This window comes from Alnus glutinosa, chromosome 8, assembly GCF_958979055.1.
Source record: "Alnus glutinosa chromosome 8, dhAlnGlut1.1, whole genome shotgun sequence".
Classification (NCBI taxonomy): domain Eukaryota; kingdom Viridiplantae; phylum Streptophyta; class Magnoliopsida; order Fagales; family Betulaceae; genus Alnus; species Alnus glutinosa.
Window position 1 is genome coordinate 18,578,943 of NC_084893.1, and position 27,762 is coordinate 18,606,704.

The following is a 27,762-nucleotide window of genomic DNA, read 5'->3' on the forward strand; positions in this document are numbered from 1 at the left end:
GATCTCATCTCCCAACTTATTCTTGGTACAATTTATACTTCCTTTGGCCACCAAAAAACAGTAATAATATAACAGTTCACGTTTTAAAAAAATGAAACCTTAAGTTTCATTAAATTTCTGAATTTGAGCTTGTGATAGGTGGTGAATGTTGGTTGTTTTGGGTGAGTGGTATCCGTTGGATTGTGCAATTGTGGGGGTTTAGGGTTTTTCTCATTGTGATTCGGTTTTGGATTTGTGGTAGAAATGTGGTGGTTGGGGTTTTTCTCATTGTGATTCGGGTTTGGAAAATCTAAAATTTATCCAGCGCAACTGCCAAATGGTTCTCCATTTTGCTGATTCCTTTTCTGTCATCTCTCCATATGTATCTGTATCAATCATTGTCTTAAATTTGATCTCTTTCAATATTAAATTTGATCTAATAGTAATTTTCACAGTCACATTAAGAAGTATACATTTGAGAGTGTGCAAGTGAGAGTATATGTAGCATTTTTCAAATTAAAATGTGAAAGTTGAAAGAAGCAAGTGCTTCCTTTCCAGAAAAGGCCAAGGAAATTACCAAACTACCCTAAGCTTTGTTCATCACCAGCATATATATATATATATAAAAGAACTGGAAAAGGATATCCCTGTCAACATAAATTATACTCCGCAGTAATTTATAGTGGTCTAGAAAAATAGCAAATTGCATACACTGTAGAATCAATCTGTTTTATAGACAAGAAAAAAGGAAAATCAGGAAAAATTTATTTCCAAGGGAAAAGATTTTGAAAAGGTAAAAGGAAAAGCACCGATGAATCTTGGAAGATCCAAAAGATGTACTTCCGTCTAGTCAAAGAGTGTTCCGGGAAAAAAAACAAATCAAACCCCAACAGTAGCAAAGAAAAGAGGTTGACCGATGGTATTTATTTATGTGCATGATGAAAGTTTATGGTATGTAGCTACCCTAATGCAACAGTAAACTCAAAGAGAATGAAGAAGATCCAAAACTGATTTCCTATCAGGCATGCTAGGAATAGCTCCCTTCACTTGAACACAAAGAGAAGCAGCTGCAGCTGTAAAAAGTGGCAGAGAATTATAATAAAAAATAAAATAAAATGAGGTTTAAGGGAACATATCCATGGATATCCAAGTTTCCATGCATACCAGCAAATTTCAAGGATTCCTTGCTGGACTTGGACCCCATAAGAGCCACAGCAAAAGCAGCAGTAAATGTATCTCCTGCTCCTGTGGTATCCAGGACCTTGGCTGCTGATATGACGGGCTGTTGAATTGGCTCTTCGCCTTCTACAAATAGGGCAGACCCTTTGGCCCCGAGTTTCACAAGAACTTGCTTAACACCCTGAAAGAGGACATATTTAATAGAACTGGTGTCAATACTCAAACTAGAATTCAAGGCACCCAACTCCAAATGGGTTCTGCATCCAGTGTGCAGTTATCCCAACACTTGGTTGCAAACAAAGTTGGTCGATTTCTAATAGTCCCGAATCTACCAAGATCTGAGCAGAATCGAATCATTTTGAATGTTCCATTTATGAAGAAAGAAGAAATACAACGCCTATGAAAGAACAAAATATCTCATGTACAACAAAGTTTATTTTTTTGTAGTCAATTCCCTGAAATGGCTTGAACGCCTCCTAGGGGCACATTGGCACAACATGTGTCTGAGTTCTGTGTTTGTGTATGTTCATGCCCACGACCATGAATGTGTGTACGAAGTAAAGGTAAATAACACAACGAATCAATCAAATTTCTGAAACATGTCCAAATATTTTTTTTTTCTTTAAATGAATTTCTAGGTCATAAAAATGACATTGACGAAGGATAAGGAACAAAGCCTTAGCGATGACAATCGTTTTGGGTGTATGAAAACTCACCATTTTATGACATTTTACAACAGCTTGAGTAATTTGTTCAAAACTTTCAGTTGGAATTCCAGTCAAACGACAAAGTTCACTTTCATTTGGGCTAAAAATATCAATAAGATGGAGCAATTCTTGTGGGAACGGTGCATCCATTCCCCCAGCATCCATGATGATTGGAACACCAGCACTCCTTGCAGCCTGAACAAAGAATGTGATATCAGATCATGCAAGAAAGTAGTAGAGGCAAAACAGGAAGCAACTTAAAGTGAAAAAAAAAAAAAAGAAGAAGAAGAAGAAAAGACCTAGAGATAAAATTGACTAAAAGGATATTAAATATCTAATTAAAAATGAAGTAGAAAAAAGGAAAAATTGAACCAATGGAGAATTAATATCCTCAAACCGACATAAAGTCCATTTAAAATTGCCGAAATACAAGCAGATCAGAAGAACCAAGATGCAGCAGACCTGGAAAGTTAGAGAAAACATTTTTTTGGGCCAGGGGGGGTGACGATAAAATCAAGCACATAAGGTATCAAAGTAAGCAGCAGCTCACATCAGAGGTTCATGAGAATCCATATTTCCACAATCATACACTCAAGGAATTCCGCTAATAAGCATATACTGCACACGTAATGCATTTAAACTACATAGTTTCGAAGTTCAACGGATCCACTTGTTGGTTAGGATAGAATATGCAAATACATATATTATCTTGTAATCAATTTGTGAAAACTTAGAACTAGGGATGCTTAGTGGGTCAGTACCATCGGCAACCCCACGGTACCGACTAAACCGACTGGTTTTGGTAAGTTTCCAAGGATCCTCAACAATCAGTCAGTACAAGTAAAGGGCTACTGACCACCGTTGGGTTGGTAGTCGCTTTTAGGGGGTGTCGGTTTTAACCAACTGACTATTACATGTGTTGCTCAATTTATGAATCTTTTATACGAAATGATGCAGTGTTGATATGAAACTGCAGTGGAGGAACATGGCTTACCACCATTTTGGAGGTCCTAGAAGATCCTAAAAGCTCGTTATAAGTTTTGGAACGTTAAGATCTAATCTGATCAAAGTGGTGGCCCATGGACAATGTTCTCTGACTACTTTTCCTCTCTCTTTCTCTCTCTCTCTCTCTCACACACACACTCACAAACCGACTAACCACCCAACAACCGACTGAACGTTGGGGTCAGTGTTGTTCGATGACTAACCATGGTTCGTTCGGCTCAGTATTAAATATATGGCTACCAACAGCCGGCTCAGTAATAAAATATGGCTGCTAATAACCATCACTACGGCTTGACGACTGTAGATAGCAACAAAACGCCAACCCCTCAAGTCGGAGCTCAGCCCTAATTGGAATTTCAAATTTTTTTATCTAGGATCCATATAATAATCTTTTCCAACTACTTCCATGAGATTAAAATACATTACTAAAAAGAGTAGTCGAGCCTCTGTTTTCATGACAAAGTAGAAGGAACAAGAGAATAGCTAAGAAGGAGATGAAGTAAAGAAGGAAAAAGTTGCCAAAAGTTGTAAACAATCCCCAAGAGCAAAAGCTCAAGTGCAAGTTGGATAAAATAGTGCCAACGATGCATGATAAGCCTTTGAAACAAATATTCTGCTCAAGATGCATTTTCATTCTGAGTGGTTTCCAAGCAAGATAAGGTACACCACGAAAGATCACATCAGATATAGGCAAAGACAACTAATCCACCAGTTTCTGGTCAATATAAAATACCAAGTATCCATTTCTTTTAAAGAGTTCAATAACGACTTGAAAAGCATGTCAATTAGATTTTGCATTCCCTAATTGTGAAGACTTCCACTTTCATCATGTTCATTTAGGGGCAGAAAGTAATGTCCTAAAAAAACTATACATTTAAAGCACAGTGAGTTGTGGTTCTAAGGTGGAATCGAACTCTCAAATGACAGGAACTAGGCTGAAGGCTATGGCACATAGTAATGGGAAACACTTAGGGAGAGTGAAACATGCTTGAAGTTGTGCTTCCCAGTCACCCTCTAAGTAGATGCCTCCAAGTACTTCAAAAGGACATTCATGATGTTAAATTTAATTACGTTTCTTTTTTTATTTGTACTTTGCATTTTAAAAGTTCTTTTTTTCTTTTTGGGATAAATGAAGATTTTGCCAAAAGAAAGATACAAAGCTGGTATAGCAACAAACAAGCAATAAGCAGCTTAGCTGCAGAAAGACAATACATGTAAGCTAAACTCATCCAACTTCTATGGCAGTAAATAGAGCTGTAAATGAACCAAGTTGTTGATAAACAACTCGAACTCGACTTGAGCTCAGTTTGAAAAAAAAAAAAATTCTTACACCCATCTACCATAGATGCCAAGACTGACTTGTTGCTAGAGAGATGAGCACTTGCACAGTAGTCATCTTTGCCATGGGACTTAATGTTCCGTCATAGTCAATCCTGTACTGCTGTGAGAAAGCATTCGCAACCAATCCTGCCAGTTCGACTGATCCATCACTTCGTCGCTTCACCTAGTGTACCCACTTGCAAGAAATTGGCTTTACTCCAGCAGGCAATGGGACCATAACAAATCGAGCTTGAACTTATTAAATGAGCAACTCATATAAATTCGGCTCAACTCGTACAAGCTCGTATAAATTCGTATAACTACAATTTTCATTATTTTTATAGTAATTATTTTTAACTTTGTAATGAGCATCTAAAGTATTTAAAAAGATAAAAGAAAATTATCTTCTTAATGTGAGTAATATAACTTGAATCATTGTAATTGTAAATCTTAATATAATGTATGTGTGTGCAGGGGCGGAACTAGCATTTGCAATTTGGGGGGTTAAAACTAAAAAAATAAAAAATAAAAATTGGGGGGTAAAGAAGGTCAAGTCCTTCTTTAGTTCCTTGGCTTACTCTGAAGGTAATCGCTTCCCATGGAAGAATGTATGGCGGACTCAAGGCCTTGTTTGTTAAGCTCCATTACACTACACAGTAATGCGCCTGGGTCCCACCGCAGAGCCTTTCAGTTCACTTTATCTCCATACCACGTGATGCAATGGTCAACGAAATCGAGTTCCAATTTTGCCCCTCATTTCAAAAACATGCACATCTTCGTCTTCAAAAACGAGCTAATGATTGATTCAAGTGGATCATGCTTTGTGTGACAGCTGGGAGCTCATAAACATATTTTGAGTAGCTGAGGCCGTAACCGAACTTGAAAACTTTTTCACCTTCGTAGAAACGGTACGTGCGCCCGGGATAGCCTGATGATGGCTCTGCCCTCATTCTCATGTCTGTCATTGGTACTTTTACGAAATCTTGCGGATACCAAGTCACTGGCAATCTTCCTCCTGCATGCAAAAATGAAGAACACCATGAAAGCTGCGGTTAAAGGAAATAATCAGAGACATTCTTTTCTCTTATAAGCTACCTGGGTTGTGGTCGCCAAAGATAACTTCTGCAATCGCACTTCCTCCGGCTTGGCCGGGATAACCAGCCCACAAGAAGCTTCCGATGTTCTTGTCATTCTTGGCTGAAGATATATTAACCGGACCACCAGAAAGAAGAACCAGAACAACTGGTTTCTTAGCTACACTTGAAATGAGGGGCAAAATTGGAACTCATTTTCGTTGACCTTTGCAGGAACATCAACAGAAAGAGCATCACGTGGTATGGAGATAAAGTGGACTGAAAGGCTCTGCGGTGGGACCCAGGCGCACTACTGTGTAGTGTAATGGAGCTTAACAAACAAGGCCCAAGTTCCTTTGATAGCAGCTTTTCTTGCGTGGTCAGCGACCCTAGACAAGATCCTTACAGTGGATAATCTCAGGAAGAGGCATGTTATTAAAGTGGATAGATGCTGCTTGTGCAAGAAAAATGGGGAATCAGTGGATCACTTGCTTCTTCACTGCAATGTGGCTTCCACTCTGTGTAATGCTCCTTCCGCTCTGTGTAATGCTCTCTTTACTCACTTTGGTATGTCTTGGGTTATGTCTAGAAGAGTTATCGACTTGTTTGCTTGTTGGTGGACATCTGGAAGGCCGATGAATGTTGCGATTTGGAAGATGGTGCCGATTTGCCTTTTTTGTGTTTGGAATGAAAGAAAAAATGTGTTTCGAGGACATAGAGGATATTTTAGCTTCGTTTTTTCATACTTTGTATCTTTGAACGGTGACTTTTGTGTCTCCAATGTTGCTTAGTTATGCCGATTTCCTTGTTCGTTTTTCTCTTTTTAGTTAAGTGATTTTTTTTGTATACTTTTGGTATACTTAAGGGTGCTTTACGCTTTTAATAAGACTTGATTTACTTAACAAAAAAAAAAAAAAAAAGACATGACAATAGAGGTAAGCCTAAGTTGTTGAAACTGGAAGCACATTTGATCAAACATAAAATGTTGAGATCACTGAAACTTTCAGTCTAATAGGATTGACTGGAAAGGCAAGTTTTGACTGTCAGATCGAAAATCACCACATCCAAAGAGATAAGATCTTCAAGGATAATATTTTTTTATAAGATCTGCAAAGCTTATTTTTTTTCATAATATTTGAGTATTTGCCCTGGTGCATTCCTCTTGATAACACTGGAAAAACGATTAAACTAGTGAAGAAAGAAAAAATGTTCGGGTGCTCAGTTGTTTTCTGATATGAAGTACAAAGTGCCAATATAATGTCAAGATCAAATTCCATTCTTTTACTGAAAAGCTGTTTCCTGTTAATGTCATAGAAGATTGTTAAGTTCTTCTACTATCAATCCACCTTAAACAAAATAATTCTCTGCCCTTGATCTATCCAACATATTCATATTCTGTTTAACATACTCATATATCATCAGAGCTACCCCAGCTCTCTGATTCAATAACCAACCCTTTAACTTAGAAGCTTCCTGGTTTTCAGAATAAAAAAATCGCAAATACTTAACAACATTAGGACATACTGATTCAAATTCCTCATATATCCCATGATCTATCAGTCTATAGAAAGAAACGGGAACAAGCATGAGATTCATATATTTAATCTTACTTCCTTGCATTTCAAACTGAATCACGTTTTAGTAGATTATTATTATAAAAAAATCACAAAGAGCTCAAAAAAATTAAAAATAGGCGCGGCAAGAGAATGTGACCATAAATTCCTAATTGTAAGACAACAGCAAATATAAAGAATGAAACTTAAGAATCTCATGCACAACTTAAAACATCTATTTTTGAAGATAAGCCGTTTTAAAAACAAAAATTGAAGTGCTTCAAATTCCTGACCTTCGCAACCTGAATGTTGACCGAATCCGGAATCTCCCTCTGCAGCAAAACAATCCCTGCATTCCTCACCACTTCCAACTCTTTCTCAGAAAGGGGCTCAGGCCAACAGTTCATGTTGGCACCACCAACAATGATGATTGAGTTCTGCCCATCAGGCTGGAGCATCACCACAGCATGCCCAGTGGGTGCAGCATCCACAGTATTCAGATAATCCAGACGCACACCATCATTTTCCAGAGCCTCGATGATCAACTTGCCATGGGCATCGTCACCCACCTGGCCCACAAAGTAGGTTGGGTAAGAGAGCTTGCCACCACAGGCAGCCTGGTTGGCACCCTTGCCACCAGCAAGTGTCTGGCCAGTCTTGGCTGAGACGGTCTCACCCTCCTTGGGCAGCCTATCAATCTCCACATAGATGTCTGCATTGGCTGATCCAACAACAACAAGTGGTGGGCTTGTGCTGGGAATTGGGGTTTGTGGGGTTTGTGTCTTGGAGGGATTTATGGCAAAAGAGAGAAGTGGGTGTCTTCCATTTGATGGGTTTTGCTTCTTGTTGAATTGAACAAATGGGATTGGATTGATTGTTCTGTTTGTTAGTTTTGTGGGACTGTTTTGGGTTTGGAGGTGCCAATGGTTTGATGGTGAAACTGCTATTCCACTCATCTTTGTCAGTCTGACGTTCCCAATCTACTCTAGTCTCTAAGAAGGGGCCGCTTTGTTCGATATGTTTAATTAAGTTCTGAGTTTCAAGGAACTTCTTGGTTCGACAGGCGCTGAGAATGACCTTGTTGAACTTGGAATCTTTTCTTCTTTATGTTTTTTTTTTTTTGTTTTTTGTCCCCATTCCTAGGGTCTTGCCAGGTCAGGTCTGGCAGGTGGAATGATCTTGTTGAACTTGTGACTTCTGAAAGGGGCTCAGGCCAACAGTTCATGTTGGCAGAGTCTTGCCTGCTCAGGTCTACAGGCGCCGGGAATGGCCTTGTCAGTAGGGATGTAAATAAGCCAGTCCGTTTGACAGCCCGCTCGATACCCGCTCGGTTTAGCCCGATCCGAACTCGAGCTCGATACTGTAGAAACTCGATCATTACTGTTGAAACCCGCTCGATTAGTAAGTGATACATACCCGACTCGCTCGACAAAACTCGATAGGGGCTCGCGAGCTCAACTCGTTTAAAGCTCGACCGGATCGCTCGCCCGACTTGTTAGTTCGACTCGTTAGCTCGTTCATATCTTACATATACATTAGTAAATAGTTAACATAGTATAATATATATAGTATTACATATTAATTATAATACTTTGATAACAATATTTAGTATGTTAAATTAACATATTAAGTTATTAATAGTTAGTATATAACAATATTAAATAGTTAGCATATATATATAAACACATATATCACATCACACATTGTTAACAATAGTTATATATTATACTTACTATTTGTTCACATTATACATATACCATTGTTTATACTCTGTAGTTATATATAATAACATATTATTAATTTGTTACTTATAAACTATAGTTATGTAATATATTTTATAATATGCATTATATACTTACATATTATATATTTATGTTATTAATAAATGCATAGAGATTGTTCATAAACTTGGGCTTGAATTCTGCTTTGATCACTCATTGAAAAATTTAATAGTTTACATCGAACTCTAGTTGAGCCGAGCTTGTCCAGTAACCCGGCTCGGCTCGAATGTCATTTTCAACGAACTCGAGCTTGAGCTCGAGCTCGCCCGAGTTTTAAACGAGCCGAGCTTGAACATGTAATTTATAGCTCGGCTCGAATTCGAGCTCGACTATTTAGGCTCGACTCATAAACGAGCCAGTCTTGAAATCTTCAAACTCAACTCGGCTCGGCTCGATTACATCCCTACTTGTCAGCATAGTTGATTAGGGGTGAAAACCTGTTAACCACAGACAAGTAACATTAACCGCTGTAGGCTATTATTTTATTTTTATAACTATAAACGTCCCGCTTTAATAGTTAGTTAACGATTATTTAAAGATATAATCGTGCGCACCACATAACAACTTTTAAATTTAAACATTTTAGGTCTATTTTTGAGTGTTGGCCCTTCATTAGACTTTTTGTTTGGGTTTATTTTAGATTTTTTTGGGCTTTTTTTTTTCATCGAATATATAAGTGTCATTTAAAACCCTATATAAAACGACATTGGTTTACATATATTAATTTTAATATATATAATATTATATTAATTGTGTGTATGTGTAAGCGATTAGCAGCTAAAAACCACATTTGTCTACCTTTAAAAGTGTTAATCGCTCCACCTTATGTGGTTAACTATTTTTTCACCGCTAGTTGGTTGAAAGGAAGATGAGACTTGCAGAAGGTGAAGACCTGATTTTTCTCGTTGTGCTTATATTTATAATCGAATGAATTCTACACTACAAATACTTGTAATGCGTCCTTAAACTGAGTGGGGTTGGCAAACTTCAACCTTATTTTCAACTCAACTCTCTCTTTGGGCTTCCATTCCGGGTACCTCCTCTTTACTCATCTAGGTGACCCTTCGTCGTCATCTTCTTCACTGTCTAAACTGTGAAAGTTGTAACTATCACAAGACTCCTCATCCAAGTCATTTATTTCATCAAATCCAATCTTCGATGTAAATGCTTTTTTCCCACTAGTGAAACCATTTGTTTGTATCCTCCCTATCTTTGCGTAGAACATCAACTTGTTTAGCTGCAAAAATGTCATCTTTCTTGTCGTCTGTTACTTCGAACTAACTCAACTCAATGTCCTCATCATTCCCCCTCCTCCTCATTGTGAAACTATCATGTTGGCTGCTGTGGTGGTTGCACTTTTGACTGTTGTGATGGCTACACTTCTGGCTACTGTGACACATCCTCCTCGTAATAGTTTATATCAACCTCTAAAGGATACTAAGATAAAAGCAACATTGGTTGGACCGCTTCAATCAGAGCTAGTTCAACCGGTTCATCTGGTTCATGGTCTACAAATACATGCAACTTCTTAGTAAGACCATGTATCTCTTCATTGCTTTCTTCATCGTACTTGTAGTACAACGTAAGAATATCATGGTACTTGTACTCCAAGTAAAGTTCCAGTACATTGGTAAGGTCCCAAAAGCATATCTGGTCTGCATCCAGAACCTCTACTGTTATGACTAGGGGTGTACAAACGGGGCGGTTATTATCCGAAAATAACCGGTAACCACTAATAATCGCCAATAACTGTTAACCGAATAAACGGAGAAACCAGAAAACCGAAAATAACCGCAACTGAATAACCGGGTAACCGAATACCCGGTTGCGGTTACCGGTTATTACATATGAAAAACTGGTTAATAACCAGTATAACCGCAACCGGTTTTATATATATATATATATAAAAAATAACCGGACACTTCTCAACCCTAAACTTGAACTCTTCTTTCACTCTTAAGTCCCACGCTGCCCAGCCGTTCTCCATCTCTGCTAGTTCTCTTTTCTTCTTTTTTCTTCAATCCCATCCCCCCCCCCCCCCCCCCCCCCACACACAAGCAAGCCACAAGCCTCTTCTTCTTTCCCTCTTTCTTCTTCTTCTCTTCTCTGATTCACGCCCACGAGTCCACAACGCCCAGTGCCCACGCTGACATGGAGGAAGAGGAGGAGGAGGAAATCGTGTCATGACAGCTTGGACTCCGTCTCCGAGTCACCTTCCTTGTCCGAGCATACGTGCAGAGCGAGCCAGTGATTTTTGGAGAGGAGTATAGATATGATAAACTACAGCTATTGGACTGTATCTGTAAATCATGGGTTTTGTTTTGTTTATCGATCGGCATTCTATTTTTTCCCTCTGAATTGGCATTTTAATTTCTGTAATAGAAATTAGCTTTTGAATATTGTCTGTTTGATTGCAAATTTTTTTGCTTGTGTTTCAAAGGTTCAGGATAGAAAATGATGTAATTGAATTCAAAATTTTGATTTTTTGTTTTTTGGGTTTTTTTTTTTAAAAAAAAAAATTGAAAAATTCAACATATATATGAAAATCTGTTATCCGGATAACCGACGGTTGGTAAAAACAGCAACCGATAAGCCGGTTGCGGTTGCAGTTATTAAAATAGTCATAACCGGGGACCCCGGTTGCGGTTGCTGTTATGAGCTAATAACCGCTACCGCAACCGGTTGTACACCCCTAATTATGACATCTCCTCCAACATACTTGATCCTTGGTCCAGACAGCAACCCACATTGGTAAATGGTGAGATTAAAAATTGGATCAATAATTTCTGCACTATTTTAATAAACAAAGAGAATATTCAAACTCATAGTCAGAACACGATGCACAAAGTGCTCAAAATACATAAATGCACAAAGTTAGAACATGATGCACAAAAAGTGCATCATGTTAATTGGGCAACTGTTTGGGTGCTGACCACTCAACTGCCATAATTTTTAGGATAGATTTATAATTTCATGATGACTCCTTTTTATCTCAAATTTGTCCCAAGCACAAATTTGATCTTGTTGGATTTTTTGTGGACCCTGATAAAGTTAGCTACTGTCCCATGAAATTATTGAAGCAATGACAAGATATGAATAGGAAATCAACAATTAACTCCAAATGTACACCAATAATTATTTTAACACAAAAAACTAACATTATACGAGTGGACTTTGGCCAATTTGGACCAACATTTTATACTATTCCAAATAGATCTTTAGTGGTTAAAAAGTCAAAAATAAATGAAAATTTTCAGTTATGAGACAATGACATGCCAACCACACTGTGGTAATGATTTCGCAGAAATCTCAATATGAAAGCAATGTTTGCTTTTCAATTTCATACAGTAGTTTGCATGCTCGGACCCTATTCTTTCTTTTTCCCTTCGCTTTTGCCTTAAATTTTCTTTCCAAAAAACACTTTGATATCATTTAAATTGTCTTTCCAAAAACCATTAGAATATGAAACATTTTGATATCATATTTTTTTTTTTAACCAATACTCGATCATAATCACTTAGTACTAATTTTGTGTTTTCCACTTTGCAAAAAGCTTAGGCGTTTTTGGACAGCGACCAATAATGCTCCTAAAATAGAACTTCAATAAAGACAAAGTCATGTACATGTGGACAACCACAGGGAGCGAACGGAACTCCAATAAATAAAGTTAAGGACTTTGTTCTTTGCCCAACAACCGACAAAAACACGTGCATTGGAGGCCTTACATACAATTGGAGACTTTATACTTTGGCCAACAACCAAAAATCACACAAAAGCTGTATAATAAACATCTTGGGTAAAGTTTGTTTCGCATAACACAAACAAACTTCACCCAAGTATTTTGTTCTAAAAATGGTGCATCAAGAAAAGTTGGTTTGGGTTCCAGCAACACCTCTTGTTGGGGATAAATTCCACTCAACCCGATCCAAGGAGGAGATAGACATTTAGCAACAACTTCAAGGAAATCAGAATTGGGATAGGACTTATGGTCTAATCAGATCAGAAGAATGATCAAATCAGAAGTCTAAGAAGATATCAGATTAGAAGTCTAATAAAATATCAGAGTCCAATTAAAACTCTGACAGCAGTTCTAGATCGACAGGGAGCAGGAATTCTAATCCAGCTTTGACTCCACCTCTTTGCCTATAAATAGGCTCATACCCCAGGTATAAATTAAGACTCAGTTTTTATGCACAAAGCATTATTTTCTTACAGAAGCTAATTTAGGCATCGGAGAGGACCCCCGAAAGGGTCCCTTAGTTTTTGTTGTTTTGCAGAATTATTAAGAAGCGTGAAGAACATCAGAAGAACGTGCAGATTCACACCATACCGGAAACTATACCAACAGTTTGGCGCCGTCTGTGGGAAAACGATTATTCGTTCCTCATAAAAGAAAAAGAAGATCCAGCATGGTGATGAACACAAGTTCCGGAAGCCAGACCAACCGAGAGCCCATAGTCCGAATGGAGCCAGTTATTCAGAATAATTTGCAGCCTCCACCGAACCCTCCCTCGGGGGGTGGAGATCAAGATCTCATAGCAGCGTTGGAAGCGCAGATTGAATCCTTAACACAGCGGAATGCCGAGTTGCTACGAAGGAGGCCGGAACAGCCCAATCCCGAGATGAACAGGGATGAGCGTGAGGAAGAAGATCATAACAGCAACATTAATCCTCGGAGGGAGGATGACCGCCAAGGAGATCTGAGCAGAGTTATTGCCTAGCTAGAGAGAAGAAGGTGCACGTACATGGAGATGGAAAGAAAGGACAAAAGTAGATCCGTAGTGGTGGACAAACTCCTAATGGGTACAGACTCACCCTTCACCAGACGGGTAGCAGACTATCGGCTTCCCAAGAAGTTTAAGGTACCCCAAATTCTAAGTTATGCAGGAGACGGATATCCCTTAGATCACCTAGAGAATTTCCGAGCTCATCTAGACCTTCACGGGACACCCGATGAAGTAGCGTGTCGGGCCTTCCCCCTTACTCTTTCGGGGAATACCCGAGACTGGTTTAGGAAGCTGCCCCCGAACTCTGTTGATCAGTTCAAGGAGTTGTCCAAAATATTCCTAACCGAATTTCTAGCTTTCCGAACAAGGAAGAAGCCTTCGGGATATTTGCTATCATTGCACCAGCAAAGCAACGAAAGTCTTAAGGAGTTCATGGCTCGGTTTAATCGAGAGAAGGTAACGGTCGAAGATCCCACCGAGGATATGGTCTTTGTTGCCATTTATCAAGGAATTTCACTTGAGGAGCCTTTGATGAAGAAGTTGGTCCAGAAGCAACCGAGTACCTTGCAGGGCCTCATGGATAAGATAGAAGAATTCATCAATTAGGAAGAAACGCTGAAGTCTATGGCCAGTTCTAAGCCACCCCGAGAGACAGTCCCATAAAAGAAAAGGAAAGAATTCAGGAAAGCTGATGGGGAAGAGCAGAGGCAGGTAAAGAAGTTCAAAGATTACAATTTTACAACTCTCAATGCCGAGATATCAGAAGTCCTTATGGAGATAAAAAGAGATCCGGCGTTTCGGGAACCATAAAAGATACCAGGTAATCCTCCTTACAGGAATGCAGGCAAATATTGTGATTTTCATAAACAAGCAGGTCATTACACCGAGGGGTGCGTAACCCTAAGGTTGTTAATAGAAGAATTCATAAAGAATGGCAAGCTGGTTCGGTTCTTGGGAGAAAAACAGAACCAGCAAGGAAATAACAGGCCTCGGAATCATCAGGACTATCAGCCCCGAGATCAGCAGCCACGGGATTACTATCCCCAAGACCGTCCTCAGCTAGGCGAGAGGCATCAAGAGAATGATCCCCGAGATGACATAGAAAGAAGAGAAGACCGAGGAAGCAGAAGCCCACGGCATAGAGAGCCGAGGCAACAACAGTATCTACCCATGATCCCATAAAAAGGACTCTCGGGAATTTTAGGCTAGACTTTTATTTTTAGCATTTATGTTTGCAAAGAACTAGACTTTTATTTTTAACTCAGACATGTTATAATTAAAGACAGAAAATTCCCTAGATTTTGGGAATAAGTATTTTCAGAATAAAAGAATAGAGCTGACTTAAGTATCGGAGTGTTCCCGGTCTAGGGACCGGGAACCCGTTGATGTCGCTTCTTTTGCAGGCAAAAGCCTCTCGGATCAGTCCTAGCCGGGAGCAAGAAGAAAACTCTCGGATCAATCCTAGCCGAGAGTCTTGGATCAGTCCTAGCCGAGTACAAGAAGAAAACTCTCGGATCAGTCCTAGCCAGGAGCAAGAAGAAAAACTCTCGGATCAGTCCTAGCCGAGAGTCTCGGATCATTCCTAGCCGAGAACAAGAAGAAAACTCTCGGATCAGTCCTAGCCCAGAGTCTCGGATCAGTCCTAGCCCAGAGTAAGAAGAAAACTCTTGGATCAGTCCTAGTCGAGAGTCTCGGATCAGTCCTAGCCGAGAGCAAGAAGAAAGCATTCTCGGATCAATCCTTGCCGAGAGAGAGAAATAAAGAGAACAAGAAGGTAATGGGGGGTAAGATTTAACCCTCAGGTTTTGCAGGTTAGCAGGTTTTCAAAAGGAGACAAAGCTCGGGTTTCCTTAGACATGGAATTCCCATTATTCAAGCAAGCTTCGGATAAGGGAATTGGGGGGTAACTGTTGGGGATAAATTCCACTCAACCCGATCCAAGGAGGAGATAGACATTTAGCAACTACTTCAAGGAAATCAGAATTGGGATAGGACTTATGGTCCAATCAGATAAGAAGAATGATCAGATCAGAAGTCTAAGAAGATATCAGATTAGAAGTCTAATAAAATATCAGAGTCCAATTAGAACTCTGACAACAGTTCTAGATCGGTAAGGAGCAGGAATTTTAATCCAGCTTTGACTCCACCTCTTTGCCTATAAATAGGCCCATACCCCATGTATAAATTAAGACTCAGTTTTTATGCACAGAGCATTATTTTCTTACAGAAGCTAATTTAGGCATCGGAGAGGACCCCCGGAAGGGTCCCTTAGTTTTTGTTGTTTTGCAGAATTATTAAGAAGCGTGAAGAACATCAGAAGAACGTGCAGATTCACACCATACCGAAAACTGTACCAACACCTCTGATTTTTGAGTTCGGTCGTCTGTCTCGAGGTAGAGAGAATATGTTCTAGGAAATCAGCTTCTAAATGGCAAATACGCTTCTAATCGGGCTTCGACGTGCGTAGATTCGGCCGAAATGTTGAACCTTTGTGGGAAATTGACAAGTCTGTGCGAAATTAGGGCAATGTGGTAAGTGAGAGTTTGGGGGAGGAGAGATCAACAAGTTTGTGAAATTAGGGCTCTGATTTCACAATAAAGGTGAAGGGCAAATCGGACTGAAAGAAAACCGGTTGAAAAATTAAAAAATTTAATTTTCCTCATAAATTCATTTGGGTGATGTGGCATCTAGTGGTTTGACATGGCACTAACGTGTCTTATGACGTGGTATTTGGGACACGTGTCGCGTTCTTAAGGGTGTTAAGTGGTCCTAATATGGACAACCGTTAATTTTTGAACATAAATTTGGACGGAGGTATTATTTTCGTTTTTCCCATAACTCAGGTATCATATGAAATATGAACTAAAGCAAAAGGCATAAAAAATTAAAAAGTTAAACAATGGTACCACAATAGTGTTGAACCTTGACCTTTTTTTTTTTTTATTAAATTTTTGTTATAATTCATGTCTCTCCATTCTCTCTCTCTCTCCCTAAACGCTTATTTTCTTTGCCAATCGTAACAGATATTTGAGCTTGAAAATAGCACTAGAAGTACAGGAATTCAAACCTGATTTCAAAAGAGAAACAAAGAATGATTAATAGAAAAACAAAAGGGGTTGGGACTGTTAACTGTTTTAGAATACGAAAAAGCAGAAAAGGACAAAAAAAATAAAATGAAGGGAGAGAGAGAGAGAGTAGAGAAAGAAAGAAAAAATCTAAAAAAAAAAAATATTTTAAAAAAATAGAGGCTTGAAATTTGAATACATATTCTCTATTGGGATTTGTATTGAAAAAATAGTAATACAAAAAAGAAAAAAAAAGAAAAAGAAGAAGAAGTGTGTTTCGAGTAGCGAAAATAGTAATTGTGGCGGGATGATGCCCTGATAAATGTGGTTATACATTGTGAGGCCACCATTGAAAAAAGAATAAGCTTTTTTTAATTTTTTTTTTTTAATTTTTTTTAGTCGTGAAAAGGATTAAAAAAATGCTAAAAGAATTCTCCTCATTTTAAATAAAATAGAAACTATTTATTTTATTGTCAAGATTTAAAGTTAATGCATTTAACGATGTAAATAATTTTACATTATTTAAATTTTTAAAAGACATGCTAATATTGACTTTATATATATTATTGGGATAATTGAACCATTGGTCCATGTGGTATGCCATAATTATTTTTCACTCCCTATGGTTTAAAAAGTTCATGGGAAGCCCCTATGGCAAACAATAATTACAAATCGATCCCTAGCATTAAATTCCGTTAAATTTTTTGATAGATTCTATTAAATGTCACGTTAGCGCCACGTCAGACCAATAAAAATGCGACACATGTCCATCTTAATAAAAAAAAATAAATTTATTAAAAAATAAATAAATATACATATTTATTTAAAAAAATTCAAATTCAAATTCAAATAAAAAAAAAACAAAAAAGGCCACCGCTGGACCTTCTAGGGGTGGCCCGATGGCCATCCCCAGCCTCTGGGGAGGCCGCGGCCACCCCTTGCTTTTTTTTTTTTTTTAATTTTTTTTTTAAATAAATATATTTATTTATTTATTTTTTTAATTAAGATGGACACGTGTTGCATTCTTATTAGTCTGACGTGGCGCTGACGTGGCATTTAACAGAATCTGTCAAAAATTTTAACGGAATTTGACGTCAGGGATAGATTTGTAATTGTTGCTTACCACAAGGATCTCTGATGAACTTTTTAAACCATAGGGAGTAAAAAATAATTATGACATACCACATAGACAAATAGTTTAATTATTCCTATATTATTAGATGTATCAAAATTTTAAATTCTTATATTTTATTTAAAATATATAGTAACTATTTCGTTTAACGAAATGAAAAGGATCTTTATTCTCTCTTGGACTCCAGTGGATCCCAGGACATGCAGTGACACAGGATTCAGTGACAGGCTATTCCCATTGGTCTAACAAGCGTACTTCACGACGTCCATAAATTGTTGCAAACGTGGCCGATCCAGAGCCTCTGTTCTCCCTCTCCCTTCACACAATCGCCACGTTTCACTAGCGTAATTTCTCTGCCCCCAATTACCATCAAACCCAACCGATCCCAGCCAATCAAACCGGGAGCATCTAAATATCTAATCAATATTTGATCGCTTCTTCAAATGGTGCGGTCACGAGAGGGAAGAGCATGAATGCTAATGCTCAAGCAGTGCACAAAAACTTTCTCCACTGACATCCTTAGGAAATTTTTGGTTGTTGGACGTTTTTAGTTTTGGTTAAAGGTCAGCAGAAATGGCCTCTCATGGTTTAAGCTTAGGATTACCAACAACTTACATTTCATCAAAAACCGAACTACAATTTGGATTCAAGTCGTTGGCTTCACGAGCTTTAAGAATACCCAACAGGGTTTCTTTGTCAGTACGTGCAATGGGCTCCTCGGCTTCTTCACAGAAACCTGACAGGATTCAAGGTGCAATGGGCTCCTCGGCTTCTTCACAGAAACCTGACAGGATTCAAGGTTCCTCTCTCTCTCTCTCTCTCTCTCTCTCTCTCTCTCTCATATGGGTATTTTTCATCTATAAAGATGGTGACCAAATCGAACATTCTCCATAATTTTCTTTTTCTTTTTCTTTTCTTTTTTAGTTTCCTCTTAGTTTGAGTCATTTAATATCAATTTGAGTTGGTCAATCATGTTCTATGAGCTGTAGTCAATTTTAATGTGCACACACATAAACACTTGTTCCTCTTTTGTTTGGTGAATGTAGAATTTGATGACAGTGTGAAAATGCAAAGAGCAATCCAGGTTTTGGCAAGGGGGGTAGCGTTTGTGAGTTGATCTTTGGAAAATTGGGGATGAGACAGACTGAATAAAATTGGGGCATGATGGATGTGTTGATTAAAATTTCTAAAGAATTGGGTTACAATGATTTTTCATTAGGGTCCAAGCTACATGATGTTCATGTCTCTGGTTATTTCCACAGGATGGTATGCTCAATGGAGAAAGTAGTAAGAAGGTTTTTGATGATCTAGGTTCTTCTGCGGGTTGGGGTTCTCCTCCTCCAGCAGCTCTCGGTGTAATCCGTCCGTCGCGTTCTCATTCTGAGAAGTATGGATTTGGTCCGTCTTCAGAGATGGTGGTTAGTGATGGAGAGGATGAAGATTTTTGGGATGAGGAGGATGGAGAGTTTCCTTACTCTTTATGAATTTTCCCCCTGCCACCCTTTTAGATTGGGCTTTGTTTGGGGATGAGGGGATCAAAGTCTTAATAGAGGATACCCCTCGGAAGGTTAAAGGTAGTAGGGAGCTTCTGAAGGTTCCATTAATTATGATGTGAAGGGAGCATCATCCAGGCATGGGAAACGCAAGGCTCACGCATGTTAGCGTTTAAGGGTTTTGGGCTTTGTTGTCTTGTGGGTGTTGGGTTTGTGGGTGTTTCTGTTTGTTTCTTGGCTTTTGGGCTTGTGGGAGCTCCCTTTGTATAAGACCTATGAACTTAGGGCCACCTTACGCTTTCAATAAAGCTTTACATTAGTTATTAAAAAAAAATGATTTGGGTTGTTATGGTGTTAGTGGTGTAGGTCACTTTACGGGTCGTTGGCATCTTATATAGAACTGTGGTTTTGAGGGATCTTCTGATAAAAATTTGCCTTGAGCTTTCCATTGGATCAATATTAAATGAAAACTTGACTGAGGTACAATCACATTATCAGAATTCTCATTCTGTGCGTTAAAGCATAATGGAGGGGATTAAAATTTTCCTGTTAATTCATCCCCTCGATTGTCTGCAGAATTGTATCTTGATGGCTTGAGACTAGATGGATACTAATGATTGATTAGATGGACATATTACTGAAAAGGAAGAACTTCTTTTGATACGTAAAAAGGAAGAATTTCTTGATTCTATCTTCTACCATGGGCTGTGCTTGTTGACAGAGAACAGTAGTTGTGGGCAATGCAGTAGGCAGTTGACAGTTGGTTAATTGACCACTATCACAGCAACCCTCCCTCCCCTCCTCTCCATCACCCTCAAATGATAAAAAAGAATAGAAAAGACACAAAGCAACCAACAACTTCTCTCTGTACTATATGAATTTGAAAGGGACACCTTGAGTGACAGGTCCTGTAAAAATTATAACCACATGTTTAAATCTTATTCATTTCTCCAGTCTTTGATTGGTATGAGGCTAATAAGAGTCATTTTCTCTGTCGTGCTGAGGCAGGAAGCATCGACTATAAATCTATAAGTGATGAAGAATGGAAGAAGCGACTCACAGGGGAACAATTTTATGTTGCTCGTCAAAAGGGAACAGAGAGGGCTTTCACTGGGTATGATCACTTGGACATACTATTTATCGACCTTTTGTTTAAGTTATATATTTCTTTTCATTTTTCTCGGTATAGTACTTGATCTTTTCTAGGTATTTTGAAGAATTTTATTTCTAAGGAAGTTTTCAAAGGCTTAAGAATTGTGATGACCTGAGACTTGATTATAAAGAAAAAAAGTTTTGTGACCTCTGTATATCTAAATATAAAGTATTAATTGGAAAAAACATCTTGCAAGTCAAAAAGACACTTCAGATACTAATAACTACCTGTTGACTATTGCGAGTCAGGTCTTGACTATAAAGAATAAAAGTTTTGTGACCTCTGTAAATCTAAATATAAAGTATTAATTGGAAAAAATATCTTGCAAGTCAAATGAGACACTTAAGATACTAATAACTGCCTGTTGACGATTGCGAGGATGTCAATTAGTCCACAAATGATAGTGAGGGTAAGATAAGGACAATGGAAAGAAAACTGTCAAACTGGTTCAAAAAATGGATTCTTTTTTCTTTTCTTCCTCTTTTTTCTTTTTCTTTTTTTTTTTTTTAAAAAAAAAAAAAAAAACCATTTAAAAATTATGTAGTCATTTCAATTTTGAATTTATGCAAAGGGAATTGTTTTATTATTTTGGGAAAAATATTGTTCCAGTTTCGGAGGTTTGACCTTTTATCAAATCACTCTCTAGGGTTTGAAATTGATCCTTAAGGTTTAGTCTGTTATCAGATCACTCCCTCTGTCACATTTCCATTAAATTTCTTGACGGAGTGCCTCATCATAACCAATAGTATTCCGACATGTGTACATATTGCACAATCAGCTTTCCACGTCAGACAAATATCTTGGTAGATCGCCATGTCATTAAAAAGGCTAGATCAGCATCATGTGAAAAAAAAAAAAGAATTGAGGGAGGGTTGACCGCGCAGTCACCCCTTCCCACAGCAGACCTTCAATTTTTTTTTTTCATCATTGTCGATGGGGTATTTTTTAATGACATTGCATTTTACATGTGTTGCAATACTATTGGGTATGAACTGGTATTCTGTCAGAAAATTTAACAGAAGTCTGATGGAGGGAGTGATTTTAGAACGGAATAAACCTTATGAATCGATTTGATCGATTTTGAACCCCACGGAGTGATTTGATAGAAGGTCAAACCCTAGAGACTGGAACAGTATTTTTCCTTGTTATTTTCATATGTAGCTGTTTGGGTGACAAAATGGAGGCAGGTCATGCATGTTTGTTATGAGGCATGTATTTAGGCCCACTGTGCACATGGAGTAACCTACTTCTTGACGGCTTCATAAAGTTGGACAAAACTGCATCAACAACAGGAAAATGTAACCTATTTAGTTAGATTATTGCTTAGCATTCACTAGAGGTGAGGATACAAGTTGGCTTTATCCCAGTATTCATATAAGCACAGATGCATCAGGATGTATTCATGTGTAGTGCACTTGGTTATTGGATCAGAATCCTATTCGGCTAAAGATAATGCTATAGACTTGAATAAGGATTCTGTTAAAGCTTTAGAGTTAAACAAAGACTCTTCTAGTTAGACTTCTATTTAGATTAACTCTAGACTAGTTGTGAATGTAATCTACTAGGACTCTAGAGTTAGACATTCAGATTAGATAGATAGTTTGTTTCAGTAAAACACATCTAGTGATTATCTAGATGTTCCGGATTCTTCTATAAATACAACTACTGCATACATGTTTAGTATGCAGATTTACAAACAAGCTAAATATCTATATGGTATCAGAGCCTTTCATGACAAACGTCAATGGCTATCCCAACATCTGAAATTGATTTCACTCAAACCTCCAACCCTCCTCCTATCTCCACCACCGTTGCTTCCCCTGCAGCGTCAATACCTATTCAAAATGTCCATCACCATATCTCAGAAAAACTCACCCAAGAAAACTATCTTCTCTGGCAATTTCTTATGGTTCCTTTTTTAGAAGGACAAAACTTGTTCGGCTATGTTGATGGCACTCTTCTGCAGCCTCCCAAGCTCATTCCCGACAGCACTTCAGGTCTTCTTGTTACCAATCCAGCCTATCTACCCTGGTATCATCAAGATCGAATGATTTTTAGCGCCATCATCTCCACCTTGTCTGTGGAAACATTACCTCTTGTAATCGGTCTCTCTACATCATGTGAAGTCTGGATCACCCTGGAGACTCTCTTTGCTGCTCAATCTCAATCCCGAATTCTACAACTCAAGCAACAACTCTCCAATCTGAAGAAAGTCGCTCAATCTGTCTCAGCCTACTTTCAAAAAGCACAAGGCTTTGCAAATCTCCTGGCTGCCATTGGCAAGCCGATCGACAACTCAGAATTAATCTCCCACATCCTTGCTGGCCTGGGTGCCGACTACGACCCGCTTGTCACTTCGGTTACTACAAGACAAGACTCCATCCCTCTCACGGATCTTTATGGCTACATGTTGTCCTATGAGCAGCGCCTTGAGACCCACAAATCAGCCCTTGAACTGAACATCTCCACAGCAAACACAGCTCAACGACAGAGCCCCTCCTATCCGAGGAACAATCGTGGCAACAACTCCGGCTATCGAAACTTCAATTTCTCTCGTGGCAGGGGGCATGGCCGTGGTCGAGGATCATCTCCGCAGTACTCCTATGGCCCGGGATAGTCCCAACGTACAATCTGTCAGGTATGTCACAAGCCAGGCCACACGGCTGCAACCTGCTGGTTTCGGTTCGAGCAAGGATATCAGGCAGAAAATCCATCATTGACTGCCAACCTGGCTTCTGCCCCTTCTGCATCAGATCCACAATGGTATCATGACACCGATTCCAATGTTCATCTCACTAATGAACTCTCCAACCTCAACATACTTGCTGAGGACTACACGGGTACTGATCAAATCCAAGTAGGCAATGGGCAAGGTTTGCATATCTCAAATTCTGGTCGTGGACTCTTACCCACCCCCTCACGTAATTTTCACTTATTTTCTCTCTTTCATGTTCCTCAAATACAGAAAAATCTTATTTCAGCTAATCAATTCACACGTGATAACCATGTCTTTATTGAATTTCATCCTACTTGTTTCTATGTTAAGGACCTTCGAACTCGTCAGCTCCTCCTTTAAGGCCTGAGTAAACTCGGTCTCTATCCATGGCCATCCTTTGTTGCCTCAACTTCCGGTTCTCTTGCTGCCTTCATTGGTGAAAAGGTTTCTTTGGATAAGTGGCATCTTAGGCTTGGTCATCCTGCCTCTCCTATTGTCAACCAAGTTGTTCAGTCCAAAAAGTTGCCAGTGTCTCCATCAAAGTCTTCCTCCATTTGCTCTCCATGTCAACAGGGCAAGAGTCATCGTTTTCATTTTAGTTATTCTCCTTCTATTTCCAATAAACCTCTTCAATTGTTGTTTCTTGATGTATGGGGCCCTGCCTCCACAACCTCTGTAAACAACAACCGATTTTATTTAAGTGTGGTTGATGATTTTAGTAAATATACTTGGCTTTTTCCTCTTCCTACCAAATCTGAAGTGTGTGCAACTTTTCTTCGTTTCAAACAACTTGTTGAAACGTTCTTTAATACTAAAATCAGATCTGTTCAAAGTGATAATGGTGGCGAATTTCGTCCATTCCAAACTGCACTCAATTCCATGGGAGTCTCTTATCGCCTAAGCTGTCCTCACACTCATCATCAAATGGGAACCGTTGAACGAAAACATCGCCACATAGTTGAAACTGGTCTCTCTCTTCTTGCTACTGCCAGTGTTCCATTTACCTTTTGGGACACAGCCTTTGAAACAGCCACATATCTCATAAACCATCTTCCTTCCAAAGTAACAAAGAAAAAGTCCCCATATGCGTGTCTTTTTCACCTCACTCCAGATTACAAATACTTAAAAATATTTGGTTGTGAATGCTGGCCTTTCCTACGCCCATATCAATCTTTAAAACTCTCCTTCCGATCCTCTTCCTGCGTGTTTATTGGCTATAGCAAAAATCACCTTGGTTACAAATGTCTTCATATCCCATTCGGTAGAGTGTACATTGCAAGACATGTTGTCTTCAATGAAAACAGTTTTCCATTCTCAACTTCATCACCAAACAGAGTCTCTTCTTCTCCTCAAACACCTTCGTCTTTATTGATTCCTTGTGTTCCGTCCTTACCTTCTCAATATTCTGCATCTTGTCCAAATACACCAAGTTTTACATCTCCAAATTCATTCACTTCTACATCTCCATCAACAACTACCACTACTCCTCCTAATCTTCAACCCCTTGCTTCTTTTGACCCTTCCTCAAATTTTGAGTTAGCTTCTTCACCTGAACCACTGTCCGTCTTTCCAACTCGAGTCCATGGCATGACCACACGGTCTCAGAATCAGATTTACAAACCTTACACATTTACTGATGGACGAGTGAAGTATCCACCTCCTCAAGCTCTCATTGCTTCCATAGCTGCACATGAAGATGAACCCACTTGTTTTTCTCAAGCTAACGAACATCCGGAATGGCGTACAGCAATGAACACTGAATTTGATGCTCTTCTAAAAAATGGAACATGGTCTCTTGTTCCCTTCTCCCCATCCATGAACATAGTTGGATCAAAATGGGTCTTCAAAATTAAAAGGAAGGCAAATGGGGACATCGAACGGTACAAGGCTCGTCTAGTAGCCAAAGGGTTTCACCAACAACCTGGGATTGACTATGCTGAAACATATAGCCCAGTTGTTAAACCGATCACCATTCGCACTGTGCTTTCCATAGCTGTTTCTGCAGGTTGGGAGATTCGGCAAGTTGATGTCAGTAATGCGTTCCTCCATGGTCTTCTTCAAGAGACAGTGTATATGGCTTAACCTCCTGAATTTCAGCATCCTCAATATTCAACTGCTGTGTGCAAACTTTGCAAAGCTATATATGGCTTAAAACAGGCCCCATGCGCTTGGTTTTCTCGGTTAAGTGCTCGGTTGATTGATTTGAAATTCACTAGTTCCAAATCGGATTCCTCCTTGTTCATTTACAAAGCTCACGGCATCACTATCTTTGTGCTCATATATGTTGATGACATTATAATTACATGTTCACATTCAATGGCAATCACTTAGCTCATCAATGATCTTCACTCATCTTTTGCCCTCAAGGATCTCGGCCGACTCAATTTTTTCCTTGGTGTTGAAGCTACATGGCATCAAGATGGTCTTCATCTTTCACAACAAAAGTGCATCAATGATCTCCTCACTAAGACCAATATGTTGCTTGCAAAGCCGATTTCCACTCCTTTGCCCGCCTCCACCATACTTAGTAGATTTGAAGGTTCAACTATCACAGATCCAACCTTATACTGAAGCACAGTGGGATCCCTTCAATATCTATCTCTTACTCGACCTGATATAGCATATGCCGTCAATAAAGTCTCTCAATTTATGCAAGATCCTAGGGAATCACATTGGTCGGCAGTGAAGCGCATCTTGCGCTACTTAAAGTCTACAATCTCCTATTATTTCTGCATCTACAAGAATTCTTCCAAGCAACTCACAGCTTACTCAGATTCAGATTGGGCAAGTTGTCCGGATGATAGAAGATCCACCTCCAGTTATTGTGTTTTACTTGGTAAGAATATTCTGTCATGGAGCTCAATGAAGCAACCAACCATTTCTCGCTCAAGTACTGAATCCGAGTATAAAGCAGTGGCCAATGCAGCAGCCGAATTAGCATGGATTTAGTCTTTACTCAGTGAACTTGGTGTTACTTCTCCACATTGACCAGTTCTACATTGTGACAACATTGGCGCCGCATATCTCACGTCTAATCCTCTCTATCATGCACGCACAAAGCATATAGAGATTGATTATCATTTTGTTAGAGATATGGTTGCTAAGAAACTTCTTGATGTTTGCTTCATCTTTGGGAAAGATCAACTGGTTGATGTCCTCACCAAGCCTCTTCCTGCTGTCCGGTTCGGGATGCTACGGTCCAGCCTCAACGTGCATCCTCCCACGTTGAGTTTGAGGGGGCGTATTGGATCAGAATCCTATTCGGCTAAAGATAATGTTATAGACTTGAATAAGGATTCTGATAAAGCTTTAGAGTTAAATAAAGACTCTTCTAGTTAGACTTCTATTTAGATTAACTCTAGACTAGTTGTGAATGTAATCTACTAGGACTCAAGAGTTAGAAGTTCAGATTAGATAGATAGTTTGTTTCAGTAAAACACATCTAGTGATTATCTAGATGTTTCAGATTCTTCTATAAATACAACTACTGCCATACATGTTTAGTATGCAGATTTACAAACAATCTAAATATCTATGTTGGTTGATCCCACTCTACAGCCACCATCTTTATAAACTGCAATATTCTGCATAGATCAGGAGAGCATTACATATCAATAAGTCAGTTTCCAGAGAGAGGCATACATACTTGGTGGACAAGAGAAGCTTCTTATGCTTTATGCACAAGTAAAAGTGGACCTAATGCTGTCAAGATAATTGATTCTTTTGATTTACCATTTGCCTAATTCATCTGCTATTTTTACTTTTCATGTTCAGGGAATATTGGAACAAGAAAACCCCTGGAACTTACGATTGCATATGTTGCGACACACCTTTATTCGAGTGAGTATTCAACTCTTAAGGAGACTTCTCACTGGAACTAAAATGTTTTGTTCACAGAACTTCCTCCAAAACTGACTGATCTGTATTCTGTACTTTCTCCTCCAGATCATCTACAAAATTTGATAGTGGAACTGGTTGGCCTTCTTATTACCAGCCTATTGGAAACAATGTCACGTCGAACTTAGATTTGTCGATTATTTTCATGCCTCGCCAGGAAGTTATTTGTGCTGTTTGTGATGCCCATCTTGGCCATGTCTTTGATGATGGCCCACCTCCCACAGGAAAGCGTTATTGTATCAATAGGTAAATAGTTCATCTGGTTTGTTTTCTTTTTACCCCATATATTTATTGCTATAATTGACTTGATGTTAAATATGACTAATCCTGCAGTGCTTCCCTGAAACTAAAACCGAAGCAGTAGACGAGCAAACAAGCATACCAGAAGGATATATGATTGCTTGAGTTGGAAATATAAACTTAGTCTGATAAAATATAAAATGTCTTATTGTGCCAGTATGAAAAAAATTAACAGAACAGTGAAATGGAAATATCAGATGTTTGTAATAGTGGCCTTTGGTATAGCATGTTCCTAAATGCAACAACATTGTCTATTTTTGAAAGCTTATTGGATGTACATGCTTAGTTTAAGTAAAAATTCTTAGGTGGTGCAAAAAAAAAAAAAAATTCCTACAGGAAATCTCATGTTGTTTTTTCAGTAGTTTCACTTTTTCTCTTTCTTACATAAAATTTGGAATTAAAAATCTGAACCTTGAAAAAACTACAGGAGATCTCTTGTAGTTTTTTTTTACAGCACCATCCGTCCTCAGAGAAGTATGAAAATAAGTGGCATTTTCATGAAACACATATATTCATTTTCCTCTCTTTTTTACATGCTAGATCTTCTAAACAAGCATATGATTTTATATTAGGTAGATTAGATGCATAACTTGGATATGTTTGCAAAAATCTACTTGAAACCAATGAAAGAACTAATGCTTAGTTTCATTGGACTTTTATCTCTAAGCTTATTCCATAAGTT

General features: G+C 38.7%; 3 protein-coding genes across 3 annotated transcripts; 1 reads left to right on the forward strand and 2 right to left on the reverse strand.

The window, feature by feature from the left end:
* Positions 1–623: 623 nt before the first annotated feature.
* LOC133875167 (ribokinase) lies at positions 624–7,894 on the reverse strand. The gene is made up of 4 exons (XM_062313191.1): positions 7,110–7,894; positions 1,875–2,060; positions 1,144–1,339; positions 624–1,052 (listed from the first exon to the last, which is right to left on the reverse strand). Exons 1-4 carry the CDS (start codon positions 7,770–7,772, stop codon positions 961–963), a joined length of 1,137 nt encoding a protein of 378 aa, XP_062169175.1. The 5' UTR covers positions 7,773–7,894; the 3' UTR covers positions 624–960.
* On the reverse strand, positions 4,881–5,694 carry LOC133875036 (probable beta-D-xylosidase 7). The gene is made up of 3 exons (XM_062313020.1): positions 5,670–5,694; positions 5,286–5,474; positions 4,881–5,205 (listed from the first exon to the last, which is right to left on the reverse strand). Exons 1-3 carry the CDS (start codon positions 5,692–5,694, stop codon positions 4,973–4,975), a joined length of 447 nt encoding a protein of 148 aa, XP_062169004.1. The 3' UTR covers positions 4,881–4,972.
* Positions 7,895–17,964: 10,070 nt separating the features above from the next.
* On the forward strand, positions 17,965–27,346 carry LOC133875862 (peptide methionine sulfoxide reductase B1, chloroplastic). The gene is made up of 5 exons (XM_062314115.1): positions 17,965–18,320; positions 20,023–20,128; positions 26,658–26,723; positions 26,829–27,026; positions 27,114–27,346. Exons 1-5 carry the CDS (start codon positions 18,095–18,097, stop codon positions 27,142–27,144), a joined length of 627 nt encoding a protein of 208 aa, XP_062170099.1. The 5' UTR covers positions 17,965–18,094; the 3' UTR covers positions 27,145–27,346.
* The last annotated feature ends 416 nt before the right edge of the window (positions 27,347–27,762 follow it).

Coding starts and splice junctions, on each gene's coding strand:
- LOC133875036 (XM_062313020.1), bottom strand. CDS start 5,694: ATGCCTCTTCCTGAGATTATCCACT. Junction 5,475..5,669: donor TCTTCCTGAGATTATCCACT/GTAAGGATCTTG, acceptor AACGAAAATGAG/TTCCAATTTTGCCCCTCATT. Junction 5,206..5,285: donor CTTTGGCGACCACAACCCAG/GTAGCTTATAAG, acceptor TTTTGCATGCAG/GAGGAAGATTGCCAGTGACT.
- LOC133875167 (XM_062313191.1), bottom strand. CDS start 7,772: ATGAGTGGAATAGCAGTTTCACCATCAAACCATTGGCACCTCCAAACC. Junction 2,061..7,109: donor TCAACATTCAGGTTGCGAAG/GTCAGGAATTTG, acceptor TTCTTTGTTCAG/GCTGCAAGGAGTGCTGGTGT. Junction 1,340..1,874: donor TTGTAAAATGTCATAAAATG/GTGAGTTTTCAT, acceptor GTCCTCTTTCAG/GGTGTTAAGCAAGTTCTTGT.
- LOC133875862 (XM_062314115.1), top strand. CDS start 18,095: ATGGCCTCTCATGGTTTAAGCTTAGGATTACCAACAACTTACATTTCA. Junction 20,129..26,657: donor ACAGAGAGGGCTTTCACTGG/GTATGATCACTT, acceptor TTTCATGTTCAG/GGAATATTGGAACAAGAAAA. Junction 26,724..26,828: donor TGCGACACACCTTTATTCGA/GTGAGTATTCAA, acceptor TTTCTCCTCCAG/ATCATCTACAAAATTTGATA.